Below are 21,286 nucleotides of genomic sequence, written 5' to 3'. Positions count from 1 at the left end.
CAACCTCCTGATCCACTGGCTTCACCATGCCTGAATAAGACCTATATTTTAAAACAAAAAAATTAACAAAGATCGGGGAGGGAGTGGAGAAACGGCACCAACGTGATACAAAGAACGGTGTCAGGCGGAAGGGACATTCAGAAGACCCTGGCCCAGGGTGAGAGGTTACACAAAGCTCCCCACACCACCCTACAGCAAAGATGAAATCCAGTAAAATGAAATGCATCTGGCCCAACCTCATGTCTAAAAAAAAATGGAAGGAAAAAAAAACCCTAAAAAGCAGCAAAGATGTAGGGAACATAGGTTAACAGCACCTGGTGGAGTTGGCATAAGCAGTTTAACGGACTGTAAACCTAAAATAAATCAATGGTGTGATGTGGCTGGCCTTACCCTGATCCCCCAAAACAACAGTGTCATCCAAGGACACAGAAAGAGAATGATGCAGTCCAGAGCAGTGTTGTTCAAACAACGTCACATGGCCATTTCCTTCTCCAGAGGATCTTCCTGACCCAGGGATTGAACCCGGGTCTTCTGCATTGCAGGCAGACGCTTTACCATCTGAGCCACCAGGGAATCCAGCGCACTTGGCGCTGGTTAATGAATTCAAAACCTGAGCGTCAAGACCATTTTTCTTAAAGGATTTCTGAAAGGAACAGGGATCGGACTGAATAGAATAGAGGTGACGCTGTACCCAAGCATCCACCGCGTGTAAGTAGGGGTCAGTATTACTTCATTGTGGTTTGGCTTCAGTTGTGAGCGTGCACACGGTGGGTAAAACCTACCTCTCGCAGCGAGCTGCTGTCAGCAAAGTACGAAATCGCTGATCTAGAACAAGGCAAGGAACGATCCCTCTCTCCTCTGCCACCCCTGGAGGGATCTCTCTCAGTCAGGTCAGGCTCAATAAGGATGCTACTCTGACGAAAGCTCTGTTTGGGAGGAGCTCTGGGTCTGTGTTGAGGGAGACACACAGCTCTGCTGTGCAGTGTCTGAAGTTGTGGTTTGTGAATTAGGGATTAGATAGCAAGCTGGAGGCTCAGCTTCCTGAGCCCTGGTGGCTCAGACGGGAAAGAATCTGCCTGCAGTGCAGGAGACCCAGGTTCGATCCCTGGGTAGGGGAAGGGGCCTAGAGAAGGGAATGGCTATCCATTCCAGGATTCTTGCCTGGAGAATTCCATGGACAGAGGAGCATGGTGGGATACAATCCATGGGGTCATAGAGAGCTGGAGACGACTGAGTCACTAACATAGGCACAGAGCAAGTGGCTGAAAGAGTTGGGGCAGCTTTACCTGGGAACTGAAAGATTCTGGGCCCCCCAAAACTGTCCTCAAGTGAGTAAGAAGCGGCCAGCATGCCTGTACTGGGTGATCCATCAGATGATGCTAGTAGAAGCATCACGAGGTTAATTAATAGACCCTTTGGGCTTCCCTGGTAGCTCAGCTGGTAAAGAATCCTCCCTCCTGCAATACAGAAAACTCCGGTTTGATTCCTGGGTCAGGAAGATCAGCTGGAGAAGGGACAGGCTACCCACTCCAGCATTCCTGGGCTTCCCTGGTGGCTCAGCTGGTAAAGAATCCACCTGCAATGTGGGAGACCTAGGTTCAATCCCTGTGTTGGGAAGATCCCCTGGAGAAGGGAACAGCTGCCCACTCCAGTATTCTGGCCTGGAGAATTCCACGGACTGTGTAGTCCATGGGGTCGCAAAGAGTCGGACACGACTGAGCAATTTTCACTTTCACTTCTTGGCAGCCTGACTGAATTTCCTACCATCTGCCTGGACCATTCACTGCTCTTCCTCTGACCCCAACACACCCTTCATATCCCCAGCTTCTCCAAGCTTGTGCAAGGTCAAATCCTCCAGTGAATCCCTTGTTCCAAGGTCCGCATGGTAGCTCTGGTTCCCTGAACAATGCAGGAGCCTTGCAAGGCCCAGCATCCCTGATGCCAGCTGGGAAGTGGGTTTTCCCGTGAAGATCTGCTTCTTCCAGAAGCTGGAAACACTTTGTATCTTGATGTTTCCCTGTGTAACCTGAACACCTTTTTATTTTAAAGTGAAGACACTTTCTCAAGATAACTGCTGTGAGCTTTATTCTGTCCCCTCCCTCTCACCTTCTGGATGCCCTCCATTCCACTAGCTCAAGCACCCAGGATGGCAGGACAGGGTAGAGCTTAGGAGCACAGGCTCTGAAATCAGACGGCCCGGCTTTGAACCAGGGATTGGTCACTTCACAACTGTGCAACTTTAAGTGAATTACTTAAGCTGTGCCTTCTTCACCTGAACAAAGCAGGTAAAACCTCCAGGGTTCAAGGTGAGTATTGCACGTGATGCTTCCCTTAAAGTGCCTGGCACACAGGAAGTGCTTACTACATGTTGGCTGCATATATAACTGGAATATGTCTTAAAGTGGCAGGCTTAGCACCCAGGTTCCCTGAACTCCTCAGCTGGGCAGGTACCCTCTCTCAGATCATTTCAGGTACAGCCAAATGCCTCCCTTCCTCATCAAAGAGTCAGATTAAGTGTAAATCCTCCAGGACATACGGTACCCAGGAGGGTAACAAGAGAGGTAGGGCTTCCCTGGTGGCTCAGATGGAAAGAATCTGCCTGTAATTCAGGAGACCCGGGTTCAACCCCTGGGGCAGGAAGATCCCCCGGAGAAAGGAATGGCAACCCACTCCAGTATTCTTACCTGGAGAATCCCATGAACAGAGAAGCCTGGCGGGATACAGTCCATGGGATCGCAAAGAGTCAGACACGGCTGAGCGACTAACACTGACTGCTCTCTCAGCCTGCCCAATACAGACTGGGTCTCCAAGAAGCTGAACTTCTCACCTAAGAAACCACGTCCTGAAAACATGCCACTCTGGGAGGAAATAAAAAGGTTCAAACAGGAAACTCCAAATTTGGCAAATCCAGCAAAAATCAGTCAGGGAATTCGTACAGGGTTGGGTAAACCATCCTGAGCAGAGTAATAGCAAATACATATGGCACCCGACTACATCCCAGGCGGTGGTCTAAATGCTCGCACACATGGCCTATGGAATCCCCACAGCTACGTGGTTCTCAGGCTGGGTCCTTTCACCAGCCTCACCTCATCCTCCTGAGCCACCCAGGTATTCCTTACCTTTCAAGCAGGAAGGAAGAGCCCCTGGCCTTTCCACAGTGGGATCGAGAGAGAAGGCCTCCCCCACTGGTCCACCTCTCACAACTGAGGGATCCAGCCAGCCTCTTGGGCAGGTCTTGACCAGTGATGCTGGCCTTTCTGCAAACACGCAGGCTGACCTGAAGACGTGTCATCGACATCAGCCTCACAGCCCAGCAAACACGGGCTCGCATATGCTCAAAGGAGAAACGTGGGCAAGTGGAAGATACTAGAAAAACGGAGTGCCAGGAAGCAAAGTCTCCATCAGTAGAAGACCGCCGAGTCCAGCTCCCGTTTCCTCCTTGGCAGCCCAGGGAGAGCCGCCCTACCAGCGGAGGTTGCGCTCGTGGAGTCTGCGAGGCCAGCACACAGGAAGTGTTCCAGAAAAGAGCTGCTGCTAGCGGCACCCACCACTACCTCCCCTACCCCCGAGGGGGGACAGAGAGGGGACAGAGGGTGATCAAGAGCCTCACACTCTGGGGGGACTTCCCTGGTCGTCCGCTGGTGAAGACTCCACGCTTTCACTGCGGTGGGTGCAGGTCCAGTCCCAGGCCAGGGAACTAAGACCCTGCGTGCCTAACAGAGCAGCCAGAAAAAAAGCCACACTCAGGAACTGACACTCGGGTTCACACCCCAGCTCTACCCCCTCGGAGCCGTGGGACTTGAGGGAGTTATGAACCTCCCTCTCTGTGCCTCTATTTCCCCACCTGGAAAACGGAGATGGTGTTAGTAGCCACCTCACGGGGCTTTGGATAGGATTGCATGAGAACACTGGGAAAGCGCCAGCCTTCTGCCTGATTTCACCTCCTTCACAGCCTGGAGCAGGAAATGGCAACCCACTCCAGTATTCCTGCGTGGAGAAGCCTGTGGACAGAGAAGCCTGGCAGGCTACAGTCCACAGGGTTACAAAGAGTAGGACACGACTGAAGCAACTTAGCACTCAGGCACCCACAGCCTTTATCACTACGGGAAGGGGCTCTGCTTGCTCAGCAGTCACCTCCCTCATCAGAAGGAACACAGGACACAGCACCAGGCACTGCCTTGTTCGTGATGGCAACGGAGCCCAGCACACAAGAGACGTCGGATCGAACCAGGCCCGACTCCAAAGCCCCTTGCTCCGGCTCTGTGATCCTAGACCCTGCTGGCGTGCATGCTGGGCTACATTGTACAGACTTGCAGCAAGTCAATGAGAAGAGCAGGTGGGGCTGTGACTGGAAAAGCAAGGTGCACTTTCTCCCCTTGCAATAGGAGACAGAGGTAAAGCAGAGAGGGGCTCTGGGTCACGTTACAAGAGCCAGGCGCTCTGTGCGGCAGGGGACTATCCCAGGCCACACAGGTAGGTTCAGACCGTCTATGAAAGGGGATTCTGGGCCCAGAGATGCTGACAGGTGAAATGTCATGGCTGCAGGGGGCTGGGGGGCACTCTCCACCCAGACTTTGCACTTGGGGCCGCCCCGGCAGAAGCGGAGAGCGGTAAAGCCTGCCACCTAGTGGACGAGATGCATCATCGCGCTTTTTTGCAGGAAAGGGTATGGAATTTTATTTATTTATTTATTTTTAATGAGACAGAGAGACAGAGATTTATTTTAGAGATTTGGCTGTGTGACTTGTTTTTTGTTTTTTTTTTTTTAAATCTTTAATTCTTGAAGGGCACAGAAAACTGAGGTTGAGCTGCTTGTATATTTTGGAGATTAATGCGTCTCAAATGGCAACCCACTCCAGTATTCTTGCCTGGGAAATTCCATGGACAGAGGAGCCTGGTGGGCTAAGCTCATGGGGTCGCAAAGAGTCAGACACGACTGAAGCGACTAAGCATGCAAGCGTGCGTGCAGCTCAAAGTCAGAGAAACAAACAACCCAATCAAAAAAGGGCAGAAGACCTAACCAGACATTTCTCCAAGAAGACACTGAGATGGATAATTAACACATGAAAAATATGCTCAACATCGCTTACTATTAGAGAAATGCAAATCAAAACTACAACGAGGTATCACTTCACACTGGTCAGAATGGCCATCATAAAAAAAATCTACAAACAATAAATGCTAGAGAGGATGTGGAGAAAAGGGAACCCTCTTATAAACTGATACAGCCACTATGGAGAACAGTATGGGAGTTTCTTTAAAAACTAGGAATGAAACTACCATACAACCTAGCAATCCCACTACTGAGCACACACCCTAACTGAAAAAGAAAACCATAACTGAAAAAGACACATGTACCCCAATGTCCACAGCAGCACTGTTTACACCCAGGACATGGAAGCAACCTAGATATCATCAACAGATGAATGGGTAAAGAAGTTGTAGTACATATATACACTGGAATATTACTCAACCATAAAAAAGAACAGCTTTGAATCAGTTCTAGTGAGGTGGATGAACTTGACCCTGTTATACAGAGTGAAGTAAGTAAAAAAGAGAAAATATATCATATATTAATGCATATATATGGAGAAGGCAATGGCACCCCACTCCAGTACTCTTGCCTGGAAAATCCCATGAACGGAGGAACCTGGTGGGCTGCAGTCCATGGGGTCGCAAAGAGTCGGACATGACTGAGCGACTTCCCTTTCACTTTTCACTTTCATGCATTGGAGAAGGAAATGGCAACCCACTCCAGTGTTCTTGCCTGGAGAATCCCAGGGACCGGGGAGCCTGGTGGGCTGCTGTCTATGGGGTTGCACAGAGTCGGACATGACTGAAGTGACTCAGCAGCAGCAGCAGCAGCAGCAGCAATGCATATATATGGATCTAGAAACAATGGTACTGATGAACCTATTTGCAGGGCAGGAATAGAGACTCAGACATAGAGAACAGACTTACGGACAACAGCAGGGGAAGGCAAGGGGATAGGTTGAGAGAATAGAAAGATGAAATTTGTACATTATCATATGTGAAATAGATAGCTAATGGGAAGTTTCTGCACAGCACAGAGAGCTCAGCCTGGTGCTCTGTGACAACCTAGAGGGGTGGGACGGGGTGGGAGGTGGGAGAGAGGGTCAAGAGGGAGGGGGCACGTGTACACCTGTGGCTGATTCATGCTGATGTGCGGCAGAAACCAACACAACGTTGTAAAGCGATTAGCCTCCAATTAAACAAAGTGTAGGAGGAGGGTTCATGTTTGGGAACGCATATACACCTGTGCTGGATTCATGTCAATGTATGGCAAAACCTATACAGTATTGTAAAGTAAAATAAAGTAAAAATAAAAATAAAAAATAAAAAAAAAGAAAAAGAAAATAAAGTGTACACGAATCACATGGGGATTTTACTGAAATGCAGATTCTGACTCAGCAGGTCCAGAAGGAACCCAGGGTTCTGCCTTTCCCGCCCCCTCCCAGGTGATACTGATGCTGCTGGTCCACAGACCACACTTGGTGCAACCAGGTTCTACAATTTCTGAAGCGCAACACCCCCCGCCCCCACCCCGCAACTTGGAAGCTTGGGGAGGGGACACCATGGGAAACAAGAGTTAGAAGGTACCGGAGTATTTGGAGTTTTTTAAGTCAAAGAAGTTAGAGACCTTCAGGTGGGGCTGAGGGACTGAGGGTCAGGTCAGCGTGGGCTGCCTCCTGGAGAAGGCAGAAGAGAAGAGGGAAAACGGAGGCAGAAGAGAAGAGGACGTGCTGTAGTGATGCTAGTGACGAGGATGCGAGATGGTGACAAAGGGAAGCACCATGAGGGTCACAGACAGGCCAGCTCACAGGCTGGATGCTACCCAAGAGTCTCACTGGTGAGGATGAGAGCTGGAACACACGCTCCGCCCCGGCTGAGGACCGCCCCAGTCGAAAACTGCCCAGGTCATCCTCAAAGCCACAGACACCCATCACTGGCATCAGCCACTCAGTTTTCACTCCAGTCGTTGGTGGAGACATTATTAAATTAGTTTTTTTCTATTTAGAGATTTTTCTGGTTTAGTTTCTTCTCTTTTGAAAAATTTAGGGGCTTCCCAGGTGGCTCAGTGGTAAAGAATCCAGACATGAGTTTGATCCTTGGGTTGGGAATTTCCCCTGGAGAAGGAAATGGCAACCTACTCCAGTATTCTTGCCCAGGAAATCCCAGGGACAGAGGAGCTTGGTGGGCTACCGTCCAGAGGGTCGCAAAGAGTCAGACACGTGAGTACGCACACAAGCCAGACATATTAAGAGAAGATATCCAGTCTCTCCCAGCCTCAGCCTCTCTCCACCCCCGCCTTCCCAATCCTTCTGCATCCTAGCGTTTACAGCCTGCTTTGTACCCTTCCATACCTTTCTTCCCACCCTTATAAAAACATCCAAACATAACTTTACACATGGGAAGTGTCTGGCTGTTATTTCTTGGAAATGAGATCATACAAAATATATTTTTATGCAACCTAACCCTCTCACTTAATAAGACATCAAAAATGTGCCTCTGGATCAGGGATTGGCAAATGTTTTTGGAAAGCATCAGAAAAAAAAAAATGCTTTCCGCTCTGCAGGCAATACAGGCTCTGTCACAACCACTCAATGAACTAACCACTGTGCTACCGAAGCAGCTTGAGTCAATATGCAAATGGTGAGTGTGGCTGTATGCCAATAAAACTTTATTTACAAAAACAGGCAGTGGGCGGCCTGTTCCAGGTCAATAGCTATAGCTCTAATCCGTTGGCGTTTTATATTGACTTGGATTCTTTAGAATTGTATTATTTTTTAATTATTATTTTTAATTTTACTATTTAAACTTCTCAGTTAATAAAAGTATACTATTAAGTATAATATACATATAGAAACGTGTACAAATCATAATGGCACAATTTGATGAATTTTCACAAAGTGAAATATTTCACAAAGTGAAATACATATATTTGTGTAGCAAGCTCCCATATTAAAAACCAAAATGACCTGCTTCAGAGAAGCCCCACACATCAATTTTGATTCGCTGTTTTCAACAACTGCATAATATCCTATAAAATGGATATAAGCCTAATTAGGCTGATTCCAATTCTTTGCTGCTGCAAAGAAAACATCAATAAACATGCTTATTCTGGGCATTATTTCCTTACATGCTAGTGTTTTATTTCGATAGGCTAGATTCCCAAAAGGGAAATCTGAGAGTCAGAGTGTGCATATATATGCATATTTTAATAGATATTGTAGGACCACTTCCCTCAAAGGCAGTAAAGAGTCACAGCCCTGAAGGTCCCGGCCACACCCCGAGCCATGCCATTCAGCAGGCATTTAGGAACAATGACTGCACACCCAGTACGTGCCCAGGTTTGGGGGCCTAAGACAGTGGTCCAGGCTTGACCTTTCTCACGAGGCTTAAACATTCAGTGAACAAGAGAAGGAACACTTCAGCTCCCTCCATCTCCTCAAGCCAGCTCCATCTCCTTCAGTGTCCAGACACCAACTCCCACCTCACAAGTCAAAAGGCTTCCCGTGACGGGTGGGCAGGGAACCCTGGCCTCAGGGGTGAGCAGACAACTATCTATAAACGCGTTTAGAAAGATGGTTCCACAGATAGAGGTAGGATTTAACGCAACTTCATTACAAAAACCCTAAAGAGAAGCAAAAATAATGTGGGTGTCTTGATAGGTTTGTTTTAAGGGAATTTGCTCTCTAATGAGTACACAGTGAAGTGTTTTGAACAAACCTGTTTTCCTGCGTTACTGATTCCCCCCCCCAAAAAATTAACAACTATTAAGTGTGATGTAATCTAAAAGATCTGAAGCCCTAATTATTGAAACTTGGAGGGGTGTGTGGGGGTAGGGGGCCAGGCACGTCTGTACACAAAGGGATTTCTCTGAGAATGGTGTTCACAGCTTTAACCAGATCTTCAATGGCAGCCGTGACATTAAAAAAAAAAGAAAGAAAGAAAAGAGGATTAACATGATAGGGGTTCAGTTCAGTTCAGTTGCTCAGGAGTGTCCAACTCTTTGCGACCCCATGGACTGCAGCACGCCAGGCTTCCCTGTCCATCACCAACTCCCGGAGCTTGCTCAGACTGACGTCCATCCAGTCGGTGATGTCATCCAACCAGTTCATCCTCTGTTGTCCCCTTCTCCCCCCACTTTCAATCCTTCCCAGCATCAGGGTCTTTTTCAATGAGTCGGTTCTTCGCATCAGGTGGCCAAAGTATTGGAGTTTCAGCTTTAGCATCAGTCCTTCCAATGAATATTCAGGATTTCCTTTAGGATGGACTGGTTGGATCTTACAGTGCAAGGGACTCTCAAAAGTCTTCAACACCACAGTTCAAAAGCATCAATTCCTTGGCACTCAGCTTTCTTAGAGTCCAGCTCTCACATCCACACATGACTACTGAAAAAACCACAGCTTTGACTAGACGGAACTTTGCTGGTAACGTAATGCCTCTGTTTTTCAACATGCTGTCGTAGCTTTTCTATAGGGGTTAGGGCTATACACATGTCAAAACTCAGCCACAGGTATGCCTAAGATAACGACATTTCACTGCATGTAAATTTTACCTCACAAATTTAAAGATATTACAAATTTGTTTGAATTCTTGTGGATGATGTGCAGGCTGAAAGGTTTAGGGGGAACTGAACTGATGTCTTCAATTCCCTTTGAAATGTGTCAAAAATAAGACAAAGTGATTGATGGAGAGCGAGATGGATGGATACATGATTACGCAGGGCTAATGGCAGGATCTAGGTGATGGATAAATGACTGCTGCAAAATTCTTTAAACTTTGCTGTGTGTCGGACATTTTTCGTAACAAAATGTTGGAGAAAAATACTAACCCGTAATATATAAAGGAGTAGGAAACCCGTAAGAACTGGGTCCTAGCCCCACTCCAGAATGTGTGACCTTGAGATATTACATTATTTTTCTGAGCCTCAGTGACATAGCTGTTTAGTTGGGGAGGGGAGAGGTGGGTAACTGTTGCTGTGACACCATCCGTTATGGATAAAGATGGTGTTCTGCAAATCTGGGCATCTCCGAAAAGAGAGCCTTTGGGAAGGAATGGCTTTGAAAGCAAAGACTGCCCCCTAGTGGGCCCCAGCAGCCTAGCTTGTGGTCATTTTATCTCCTTGTAATTGCTGGGTGGTATTTTGAAGTATTAGTCATTTCGAGATATTAGTCCACCAGAATTTTTCTTCTTTACATTTCCTTTTCCCTCCCTCCTTCTCTTTCCCCTTAAATCAGAGAACCAGCTCGGGGAAGGATATGACAGGGCAAACGGCAGAAATAGCCTTCAGGTCTTTCTGGCTGTGTTTTCCAAACTCCCAAAGCTCAAAGGTTTCAAAGAATAAATGGACAGAGAGTGTCTGAAAAAAAACCTCAAAGGGCAAGGAATGTAACCTGACAAGAAGGACATTCTCCATGGTGAACAAAACGAAGAAAGATGAGAAAAAGTTCCAAGAGTCTCTTGCAACTGGCAAGACCCCAGGTTGTGATGTTCGTCCAGGAAAAGAGATTTGTTTTTCCCCATGTTGAGTCCCAAGTGTCTAGAACATGCCTGACCAGCCGTGAAAACTCAAGACATATTTTCAAAGGATTTTCTGTGGCTTTTTTGTGGGCCACTTATAAAGTCTTTATTGAATTTGTTATAATATTGTTTCTGTTTTATGTTCTGTTTTTTTGGCCAAGGGGCATGTGGGACCTTCAGAACCGGTGCTTTGGTTCTGTATTAGAAGGTGAAGTCTTAACCACTGGCCCACCAGGGAAGTAAGTCCCTCTCCATACACACCATTAATGAGCAAGTGAATGACTGGGAGACTGAGTGAGCAGATTCTAGAGGAGCTTATAACCAGAAGTAGCGAAAGGAAGCCACACCCAACTGCTAACAGCCTCCCCTACCCCCTGCCATTTCCAGCCTCCAGACTTCTGCGCACCATATCCCTCTGCCTGGAATTCAGCATCCCAGTGGGACCGGGGGCCATGGAGCCGGGCTGCCTGGGCTCAGATCTGAGACTTACCACTTACTGTGTGATTCCAGGAAAAGTTACTTAACCCACTTCGTGCGTCAGTTTTCTCACTGGTAAAATGGGGACAATAATAATACCTACGACAGAAGACTGCTCTGAAGATTAATGAGTTGACGTCTGTAGAGCTCCCGGCATGTAATAAGAACTCAATAAACAGAGCTGATATCATTTTCCTTCTTTTCCTTGACACAAATCTGCTATACCTAGATAACCCTTATATATCTTATAGAGTCAACTCAGCCACGGCTTCCTTCAAGAAGCTTCAGGTGCCCCTCTGGGTGCTCTCAAGGTACAATTACATTATTTGCCACATTGTGATATAATTATCTGTATCTGTCTCTCCCACTAAGCTGTGAGCTCCCTGCGGGCAGAGATGAGATCTTATTTGTCAATGTATACAATCTGGTAGTCAGGCCCTTCCTGAATGAACATCTATGCTTACTGAGCTCATCCCACCCTCCTACCTGTAACATACCACCTTTCTCACACTGTAAATACCCAATCACTCCAAACAGCACACCCAGGACTGCCCTCTGCTCCTCTAGTCTTGTTCTGCCGTATTTGGTTTTACACCACTGACCATCAGCCAAACCCAGTCTAAATTAGAGAACAAGGGTGCTAATTGATACAACCATAGAAGCTTCCCTGGTGGCTCAGACGGTAAAGAATCTGCCTGCAATGTGGGAGATGCGGGTTCAATCCTGGGTTGGGAAGATCCCCTAGAGGAGGGCATGGCAACTCACTCCAGTATTCTTGCTCGGGAAATACTATAGACAGAGGAGCCTGGCAGGCTACAGTCCATGGGATTGCAAAGAGTCAGACAGGACTGAGCAACTAACACTAACAGTTTCACATAGAAGGTAGGCAGTTCTTTACATAACAAGAGGGGCTTCTGTGAGCTTTCAACATCAGTTTCCTTTCTCTTAACAATGCTTTTAAAATCTCTCTTGGAATCTAGTCTATAGATGGATGTAAACCTCACCCTTTCATAATAGCCTGTCAAGAATTTACATCTCTCTAATGCTCTTCTTTTTTTTCAATTTTTAAAAATATTTCTTTGGCCGCATTACGCACAGCAAGTGGTATCTTAAGTTCCCAGACCGGGGATCGAATCTATGCCCCTTACAGTGGAGGCTTGGACTCAACCACTGGACCACTTGCTCTTCTTCCTTGGATGTGGGGATGTCAGATTTTGGGAAGGATTTAAACACAAAATATTGGGAGTTCCTAAGTCATTCGAGGAGATGGTTTAGTCTAATGAGGTTTTGTACAGCACAGCATAGCACAGTGGTAAGAACACTGAATGGGTGTTCCAAAGAGAAACATCCAAAAAACTGCTCCTTCTGCTTTTTGTAAGAACAGTCCCAATTTCTGGGAGATAAAACTATGAATATGGTTAAGGACTTGCAGATGGCTCCAATGTAGACAGAAATGTAAATAATGGGACATTAGTTGGTGTGTTAATAAGGAGATACTCAACTGAATGGGGAGGGGTTTATACATAAGGACATGGACTTCATAGCCTCCAGGAGCATTTTACATCTCTGATCATGGCTTCTGATTGTACTGCCTCCCACCATGATGCCACAGGGAGTCATGATGTCCACATGATTTCCCATGATTCTACAAAACCCTCTGTTTTGTGTGTTTTCCCCATTATCCAGAAATAAGGGTAGTCATCGCTCCAAAGGTGGGTCCCAGTCCTAGTAACATGTGCTGTTGACCTTGGACCTGGTCCTTAGGACTCTGTGTGGTCTCTTTCCTTTAAGAATGATGGTGTGCAAATTACAAAAAACCAACGATAAAAAAGAAGAATGACGGCGTTGACCGTATCATCTAAACTGCAGCTCCTCACTTTAGAAGGCACTGGCTGGGAATCATCTGTGAAGTCTGGGCATCTATCAGGATCCTGCAGGATCCTCCAGGGTTGTCCCCGTCATACATATACACACTTGATGCCCCAAGTGTTAGGGACCAAACGATGGGCTCTAGGACCTGAGTCATGTTTACCAGAAAGAGACAGGACATGCGCTCATCCTGCCTGGCCAATCATGTAACGCCAGCTACTCCTGTAACTGAGACAAAGAACTGCCTGTATATAAGCCGCCATACTCCTTTGTTCGGGGCTCTTGTCGGATTCCACTGTGCTGGAAGAGACTTGGGCCCTAGCGTGCTAGAAATAAACTCCCTTCTTGCCTTTGCGTTACTGTGGTGGACTTGCTCTCTCGGTCGGTTCGGAGATACGGGCTCGGTGCATAACACAAAGATTTAGTGATGCCCACCGTACTAGGTGCCGGGACAGAGTGGTGTGGAAGCCAACACAGCTCTGTCCTCATGGAGCTTAAATGTCAGTGGGAGATGCAGGCACTAATCAACCCAACATAAAACCACAACTGACCCAAGTTCAAGTTCAGGATTCAGAGAACGTCTACAATATGTGGAGACCCAGGGAAGTACCCTTGTCTGTGAGACTGAGCTGAGACCTACAGGAAGGGGAAGAGCAACCTGCTGGAAGAAGACAGAAGGGCAAACACTCCAGACCGAGGGAACAGAGCGTGCAGATGTCCTGTGGTGGGTGGTGGCCTGGAGAGGAGGAAGAATTAAAAGACAGGATACACGCCCTAAGAGCAATGAGGGGGCTTCCCTGATGGCTCAGACAGTAAAGAATCCAACTGGAATGTGGCAGACCCAGGTTCGATCCCTGGGTCAGGAAGACCCCCTGGAGGAGGGCATGGCAACCCACTCCAGTATTCTTGCTTGGAGAACTCCATGGGGAGAGGAGCCTGGTGAGCTACATAGTCCATGGGGTCGCAAAGAGTTGGACATGACCGAGCGACTGACCACACACACAAGGGCAATGAGACACCACTGATGAGCTTTTCAAAGAAACAGGACTGATTGGATTTCCATCCCAAGCTTTCCCCTGCAAGATCCTTGATGGCAGATATGAAGCCTGGATTTCAGGAGCCAAAAGAGATGAGGGAACCCTCAGATCTTTCAGAAGCACGTGTAGCCTTGTATCTCTGGAGATGGTGGGATTTCAAAGAGCATGTGATGCTCAGAGCAGACGGCTGGTGAGTGGCGAGTCCCACCACTGGACATGCCTCTATGGTGAGATGAAGTGGGGCAAGTCAACACCATGGGCCGCAACTGGCCTCTCGCTCCCTCTCATCTGTCTGGCTGAGATCAAGCAGCAGGGCCTGGAGTCTCAACAATGACACCAGAAGGATGCTAGGGAGATCAGAGGGATACCCAGGTAACCCGGGCCCCTCCCAGGCCCCCTCCAGGCTAGCCACCACGCCCAGCTCCCAGCTGCAGTGGAGTGTGGCTCACAGCTGCCCCGTGTCCAGAGAGCTGCCCTCAGCCACACAGAAGCCCCGGAGCCAGGGAGGTAACACCTCCCTCCTGCTTTCAATCTCAGTAGCCAGGAGTGAGGTCTCAGTCAGCCCAGCCTGTAATAAAATACCATCGACTGGGCGGCTTAAATGGCAGATGCTTATTTCTCACAGCTCTGGAGACAAGAAGTCCAACATCAAAGTGCAGGTCCTGGTGACAGGCCCCTTCCTGGCTTGCAGGTGGCCATCTCCTTGTTGTGCCCTCCTGTGGCCATGAAGCCACCAAGCCTGTCACAAGAGCCCACCTTCGTCTAACCCTAATTGTCTCCCAAAGACTCCAACTTCAAACACCATTTCACTGGGTTAGGGCTTCCACATGTGAATTTTAGGGGGCCTCAACTCAGTCCACAGAACATCCCTCCAGCCTCTAGGAGAAGCTGACCCTGCACTGTCATGCATGTTCCAGAGCTCCCTGGGGTCTGCCTGAAGCTGGTCTTGAGCGGAAATCACACTCCCATTCAGCATTTCCCTGCTCCATCCTCACTCCTCATTTCATGAGCAGCTCCAATAAATCGCTTGAACCAAAATCTCCAACTCAGGTCTATATTTAGAGAAGTGCAGTCAAAGCATCAGGTTCTGCTACCATCAGTCAATCAACTGTCGCAGGCCAGGCTCAGACCGTGCCTGGCATGGTGAGCCAGTGATAGCAGGGCACAGTGACCTGCAGGCCGGAGGCGCGGTGCTCATCCCTGCTCGGCACGTGACATCAGGCAAGTCGTCCAGCCTCACCGAGTCTTAGTTCCCTTGTCTGTATGCTGGCAACACCACTACCTCCATCGGATGACCCCATATCAAAGCACTCGGAAAATCACAAACCACTATTAATACACCGGTAGCTGCTCAGTGCTAGCAGAACCCTGAGTATGCAGATATTCAGTCCCTAACTTTAAGGGAGCCCTCACGTCCCTTCCTTCCCCTCGTTATAGATTGAATTGCATCCCCCTAAAAGATATGCTCAAGACTAATCTGAATGTGACCCTGTTTGGAGACAAGGTCTCTGCAAATGCAATCAAGTTAAAATTAGGTCATACTAGATTCGGAGCTTCCCTGGTGGCTCAGATGGTAGCGGGAGACCTGGGTTCAACCCCTGGGTTGGGAAGATCTCCTGGAGAAGGAAATGGCTACCCACTCCAGTATTCTTGTCTGGAGAATTCCATGGACAGAGGAGCCTGGTGGGCTACAGTTCACGGGGTCGCAAAGAGTTGGACAGACTGAGAACAGCACACTGTTTAAGTTAACAGTACGCAATATGTTGATCTGGTACCTTTGCATAATGCAATATGATTACATCCCTGCATTAGCTAAGGGCTCTATAATGGCACAGAATTATTTATCTTTTTACAGTGGAAACCATGGATGGACCTTGAGGGCATTATGCTGTCTTTTGATTTTAAGCACTGTGCGTTCAATGGGTTGGTTAAAGACGGGGCTGTCCATAGTAACATATGAGTCAGTGTAGTTCCTAGAAAATAACAGTAGAGGGGAGCAGAGCCTCATTTTTGCCCCATCCACCCAGGAAGTTTATAGACAGTGGATGAATTCAGCTTTTCTTGAGGCTTCTACTCCTCGAGTGAGTGATAGTTACTCAGTCGTGTCCGACTCTGCAACCCCATGGACTGTAGCCTGCCAGGCTCCTTTGTCCATGGAACTCTCCTGGAAAGAATACTGGAGTGGGTTGCCATTTCCTTCTCCAGGGGATCGTCCCAACCCAGGGATCAAACACCTGTCTCCTGCATTGCAGGCAGATTCTTTACCATCTGAGCCACCAGGGAAGCCTACTTCTAAGAGACATTCTACTCCTTGGGGACCCTCAGGTATTCCACTGGGACAAAGTCAGCTGCTCACCTTCCTTTCAGAGGAAAAAGCAAATCAAATGAAACATACATTCCTTAAGAGCCCACTGGGTGTCAGGAACCTCACTTTAAACAGTTTATATTTTACAGGGATATTTTTCAACTTTTATGTGGTATAAGCACAATTCCTCAGAGCAGCTGAACCATTCTGGAGCCTGAGATCAATTTTTGCAAAATCAATCCCTTCTATGAACAGTTTCCTAAGATACTAAGTCACAAAACCTTGTATAAACTAATTAGTGATGAAGTTTAAGAAGTTTGACACAAGCCTTGGGGAGACAGTTCCTTCAAAGTTTCAGTCCCATTCTGGCCCAGTTCAGTATTGAATTTATCACAGCTTTATGGCTAGGTTGGGCTTCTCCAGTGGTTCAGAGGTAAAGAATCTGCCTGCAATACAGCAGGCCCAGGAGACGTGGGTTCAATCCCTGGGTTGGGAAGATACCCTGGTGAAGGGCATGCAACCCACTCCAGTATGCTTGCCTGAGAAATCCCATGGACAGAGGAGCCTGGCTGGCGACAGTCCATGGGGTTGCAGAGTCAGACACAACTGAAGCAACTTAGCACACCCACCTAACACACATGGCTAAGTTACCCAACCAGCCAGCTGCATTTTCATTCTGTTTGAGCTGTATGGGTCTGATCCACGTATTTCCTGAATGCTCCATCAGGAGGGTCAGACACCATGCTGCACCTCTTCAGCAGGCTCTATTATCCTTCTTTCTTATATTGTAGCATGAAGTATTTCAGAATTGCAAAAAGTAAGGAGAATAACAGAACAGGACCAGAGTGATATCCATCAGGTTTAAGAAAGAAACACTGCAAATAGGCAGAATAAATAGGGATAAACACCGCATCTCTTCTCTTCCCCAAGATGTAACACTCTCCCAAACTGGGTGTTTATCAGCAAGACTCTATTTTCCCACTGGAAAAGTTCGGGGAAGAACCAAGCATCCGTTCTCTGCTATGGTAATAAAGGAAACAGAACTGCACGCTCCAAAGATACGGAGTGAAAGAGTGAGGCGGGGGGAGGGGGGAGCGAAAGGGGGTGGGGAACAATAAGGAAGTTGGAAACCTTTATTTTCCCCCATGGAAGAGATAAACCAATTGCATTGCCCATCATTATGTTATACAAAAATCTGGAAATAATAGATCTGCAGGGTAGAAATAAATGAAAATTAAGAAGGCAACAGAAATAACCTAAATTTGAAATATTTTTCACCGTTATTAGGATGAAAACCATTTCAAAGCACAGTGTCTGGCTTCAGAGTAGGTTTAGTCCACCGGCCAGAGCCTGCCATAAAATTAAGGTGTTCCGCATCTTGTCTCCTCTACCGGCTGGTGGCAACACCTCTGAGGTCTTGGAGAAAACCAACGCACTCCCGCGGCGGCTCCAGCTCTGAGCTCCAGCGCACAGGAGGTGCTGAGAGCCTCGCCCCCCGGGGTGCAGTTTCTAAGGATGCCTACGGCGGGGAGAGGCTGAAAGGGGTGGGTGCAAGGGCCGAGGAGGAAGGTAGCATCGCCGCACCTCCCGCCGCGCCCCCGCGCCGCCCATCCCTCGCTCCCCTGACTCAACGCTCCAGCCGCGTCCGGGTCCAGCGGAGCCGGCGCGGGAGCCCCAGCGCCACCTACCGACAACAATGAGGACCTCCCTCTCGATGTGGGCTTGGATGTAGATGCGGCCGCGGCGCTCCGTGTGGTCCGTGCCGCAGAGGCTGGGGACGTTCATCACGCAGCGCTTGTGGACGTTCATCATGCAGGCTGCGGGGACAGAGGCAGGGCGCGAGGCTCAGGCTGGTCCAGGCTGGACCCCTCCGGTTCCCCTCCTTCCCTCCGAGGCGGGGGGAGACCAGTCTGCCCGGGTCTCACCCGAAGGGCTTGCTTCTCCAACTCCCCCGCTCCAAAACCCCGACACCCCAGACCCTCATGGACAGAGGAGGCGGAAGGCGTCTGTCCTTCCCGGAAGCCTGAGGTACCTGGCACACCCGCAAGGGCTCTGAAGGCAGAGTCACCAACTCCAGTGACACGGGGGTGTCTAACATGGTGAGGGAAGGTGCGGATGCGGTGGTCTTGGCCAACCAGAGAACACAGCAGCTCCCACTGAAGGCACAGCCCTGCAGGCTGCCCGCCCAAAGTTGCCAAGATTTTCCCATTTTTCAGGATTAAGCGGGAATCCTGACCTCTCCCGATTTTTAAATATTGATGATAGGTTGGGTTCCCAGGAAAGAGTCTGAGAATGGGAGGTGTGAGCAGATTTACAGTGAGGGCCTCTGGCCCATGAGAATGCCCTAAGGCTGACAAGAGGAGGGACTCGGGGGCTCAGATGACCCTTCAGTGTTGTCCCAGACTGACACAAGAGGGCCAGGCCTTTGCCCCTGCATCTGCCAGTCTGTGGTCATGAACCAGCCCTGGGAGGGGCATCATCTTGGAACCTGAGCTGAGCCCCCACAGTATCCACCATAACTAACTGCAAGAAAAAAACTTAAGACCCAGGGCAAGATGAATGGAATATGCAAACTGAATCTGGCTGGCTGAAGTCTCATGTGTGATGTGATAAGTACTGGCTCCCTGTCCACACTCCTGGAGTGCTCCTGTGCTTTTTTCAATGGGTGGCTGGTCCCCTAAGCCCCACGGCTGCTCCAGGCCGTGCCTGGAATCCCGTATTCACTAGGCGTCCCTCATTCCAATCTGAGAAGTCAGGAGAGGCTGGTTCACCCCACGGGGCATTTCAGGAAGATTCCACAGGAGCTAGGGGCACTGCATCCCTTCTCAGCCCACCCAACCTCCAGGAGGCAGCAGGCAGATTAAAAAAACTGTAAATGAGTTGTGGGGAGAGAAGGATGGCAGAAGGATGGAGATGCCCCTGGAACCTGCATGCCCAAGTTCAGGGTCCTGCGTCAGCACCAACTTGCTAACCCACCACCCAGGTATGAGCAAGGCCAATCCAGGCCCAAAGGACAGCCTTGAAGAATCGTGCCCTAAATAAATGGTTTTTGTTGGTTATTGTTACTCAGCATCACGCAAGGGGTACCCAGCCCACCCAGGACTTGGGAGAATGTGCTGCGGACTTGGGCCCCAAACCATGAAGAAGCAGCCGGGACAGCAGAGGCTCTCTGAGGGCACATGTACTTACTGTCACATTTCATCCCCTGGTGGATAAGTCCATAGAGCAGTGACCCGCAGTGATCACAAAACGTGGGGCTGGAGTATGTGTGGATCTTGAACTTGTGTTTGCTCCGGGGGTCCTGAGGGCCAAAGAAACAACAAGAGAGGCCGGTGTCAGTGTGGCATGCCAAGGTTTCACACTGCACTCAGCATCATTGGAGAACTTGCTGAGAACTGAACTCGGCCCCCAGCATCCATCATACCTGCTGGGATCATCGCAGGAGGGCTGTACCAAAACACCACGCTCGATAAACAGTCACTGAATGAATGAATGACTAAGACTGCTGATGGCTCCCATTCTCACCCAGCACACACACTCACTGTGCCTGGCAGCACTCCATCGGAGAACCCAACCTATTGACTCCCGCCAGCAGCAAGGACTGCAGAGATAGCAAACAAAACTCCGGACGCGTGAGGTAGAAGGGTCCCCTTGTCTACTTCTCCTTTATCTTCCGAGCAACTTCTGAATGATCTAAATCCCAAGGCCTGAAACCTCCCTCTTCCTGGGTCTGGAAGATCTCCTGGAGAAGGAAATGGCAACCCACTCCAGTATTCTTGCCTGGAGAATCCCATGGACAAAGGGGCCTGATGGGCTACAGTCCATGGGGTCGCAAGAGTCAGACACGACTTGGCAACTAAACCACCACCCCCACCATCTACAGGACAGAGTTCAAAGTCCAGTGAATACTCTGCAGACTGTGGCATGGGCTACTAGCTTTCCTCCAATACCCAGTCTTCCTTTCAACAGAGAACCCTTGAGTTGCAGCAGAGCGCATGGCTGTCCGACTATAGACCACATTTCCCAGTCTCCCTTGCAACTTGGCGTGTCCATGTGATTGAGTTCTCACCAATGGGATGTATGTGTTTCAGTCATTCCTTTAAAAGAAAGGTGTACATCCTCCCAGGCTTCCCTGGTGGCTCAGATGGTAAGGAATCTGCCTGCAATGTGGGAGGCCTGGGTTCAATCCCTGGGTTGGGAAGATCCTCTGGAGAAGGAAATGGCAACCCACTCCAGTACTCTTGCCTGGAGAATCCCATGACAGAGGAACCTGGTGGGCTGCAGTCCATGGTGTTGCAGAGTCAGACACGACTGAACGACTAAGCACATATATCCTCCCAGGATTCGCCATTGGCGCTACCGGTAAAGAACCCACCTGCCAACGCAGGAGACGTAAGAGATGTGGGTTCAATCCCTGGGTCACGGAGATCCCCTGGAGGAGGGCACGGCAACCCACTCCAGCATTCCTGCCTGGAGAATCCCATAACAGAGGAGCCTGGTGGGCTACCATGCATAGGGTCACAAAGAATCAGACACAACCGAAATGACTTAGCACCCTGCACGGTACAGCCTCCCAGGCCCCTTCCTCCCTTCCCACTGGCTGGAAGATGGTGAGAAGTGGAAGTGACCACCTTGGACCCACTGGCCCTGCACTTTGTCCTTTTAGACAGACATCTGAGAGAAAACCTACCTTCTGTCTTATTCAAGTCACTCTATTTGGGGGTTATTTGTTACAGTGGCTCACACGGTTCCCTAACTAACTAACGTGCCCTTCCTAACCCGGCAGTGCAGTGCGGAAGTTAAAAGTACAGACTTGGGAACAGAAACTGCCTGGGTTCTTCTTAGATGCACAATTTTGAGCAAGGTATTTAATTTCTTCGTGTTTCATTTCCTTTGTCTGGACAATGAGGAAACTGATAGTGCTGTAAGTTTACAGGACCACTGGGAATAATAAATGAATTAACCTATGGAGAGAGCTTCTAATCACCGGACACAAAGTAAGCAGTGAAAGCTTTTGCATTGTTATTGTTACATCTCCCATGTGATCCCA

At 48.8% G+C, this 21,286-nt stretch overlaps 1 protein-coding gene across 2 annotated transcripts in view; it reads right to left on the bottom strand.

Annotated features, from left to right (window-relative positions):
* PRKCB (protein kinase C beta) overlaps window positions 1-21,286 on the bottom strand; it is a 375,680-nt gene that overhangs the window by 160,523 nt on the left and 193,871 nt on the right. For both annotated transcript variants that reach the window (XM_005697610.3, XM_013974872.2), the window contains exons 4-5: window positions 19,426-19,537; window positions 17,925-18,053 (exon numbers count right to left, since the gene is read on the bottom strand). In XM_005697610.3, the coding sequence (XP_005697667.2) occupies window positions 17,925-18,053; window positions 19,426-19,537 (241 nt within the window). The remainder of the gene's footprint in view (window positions 1-17,924; window positions 18,054-19,425; window positions 19,538-21,286) is intronic.

This window comes from Capra hircus, chromosome 25 (assembly GCF_001704415.2).
Source record: "Capra hircus breed San Clemente chromosome 25, ASM170441v1, whole genome shotgun sequence".
NCBI lineage: Eukaryota > Metazoa > Chordata > Mammalia > Artiodactyla > Bovidae > Capra > Capra hircus.
This window is presented reverse-complemented; position numbering and strand designations above follow the sequence as displayed.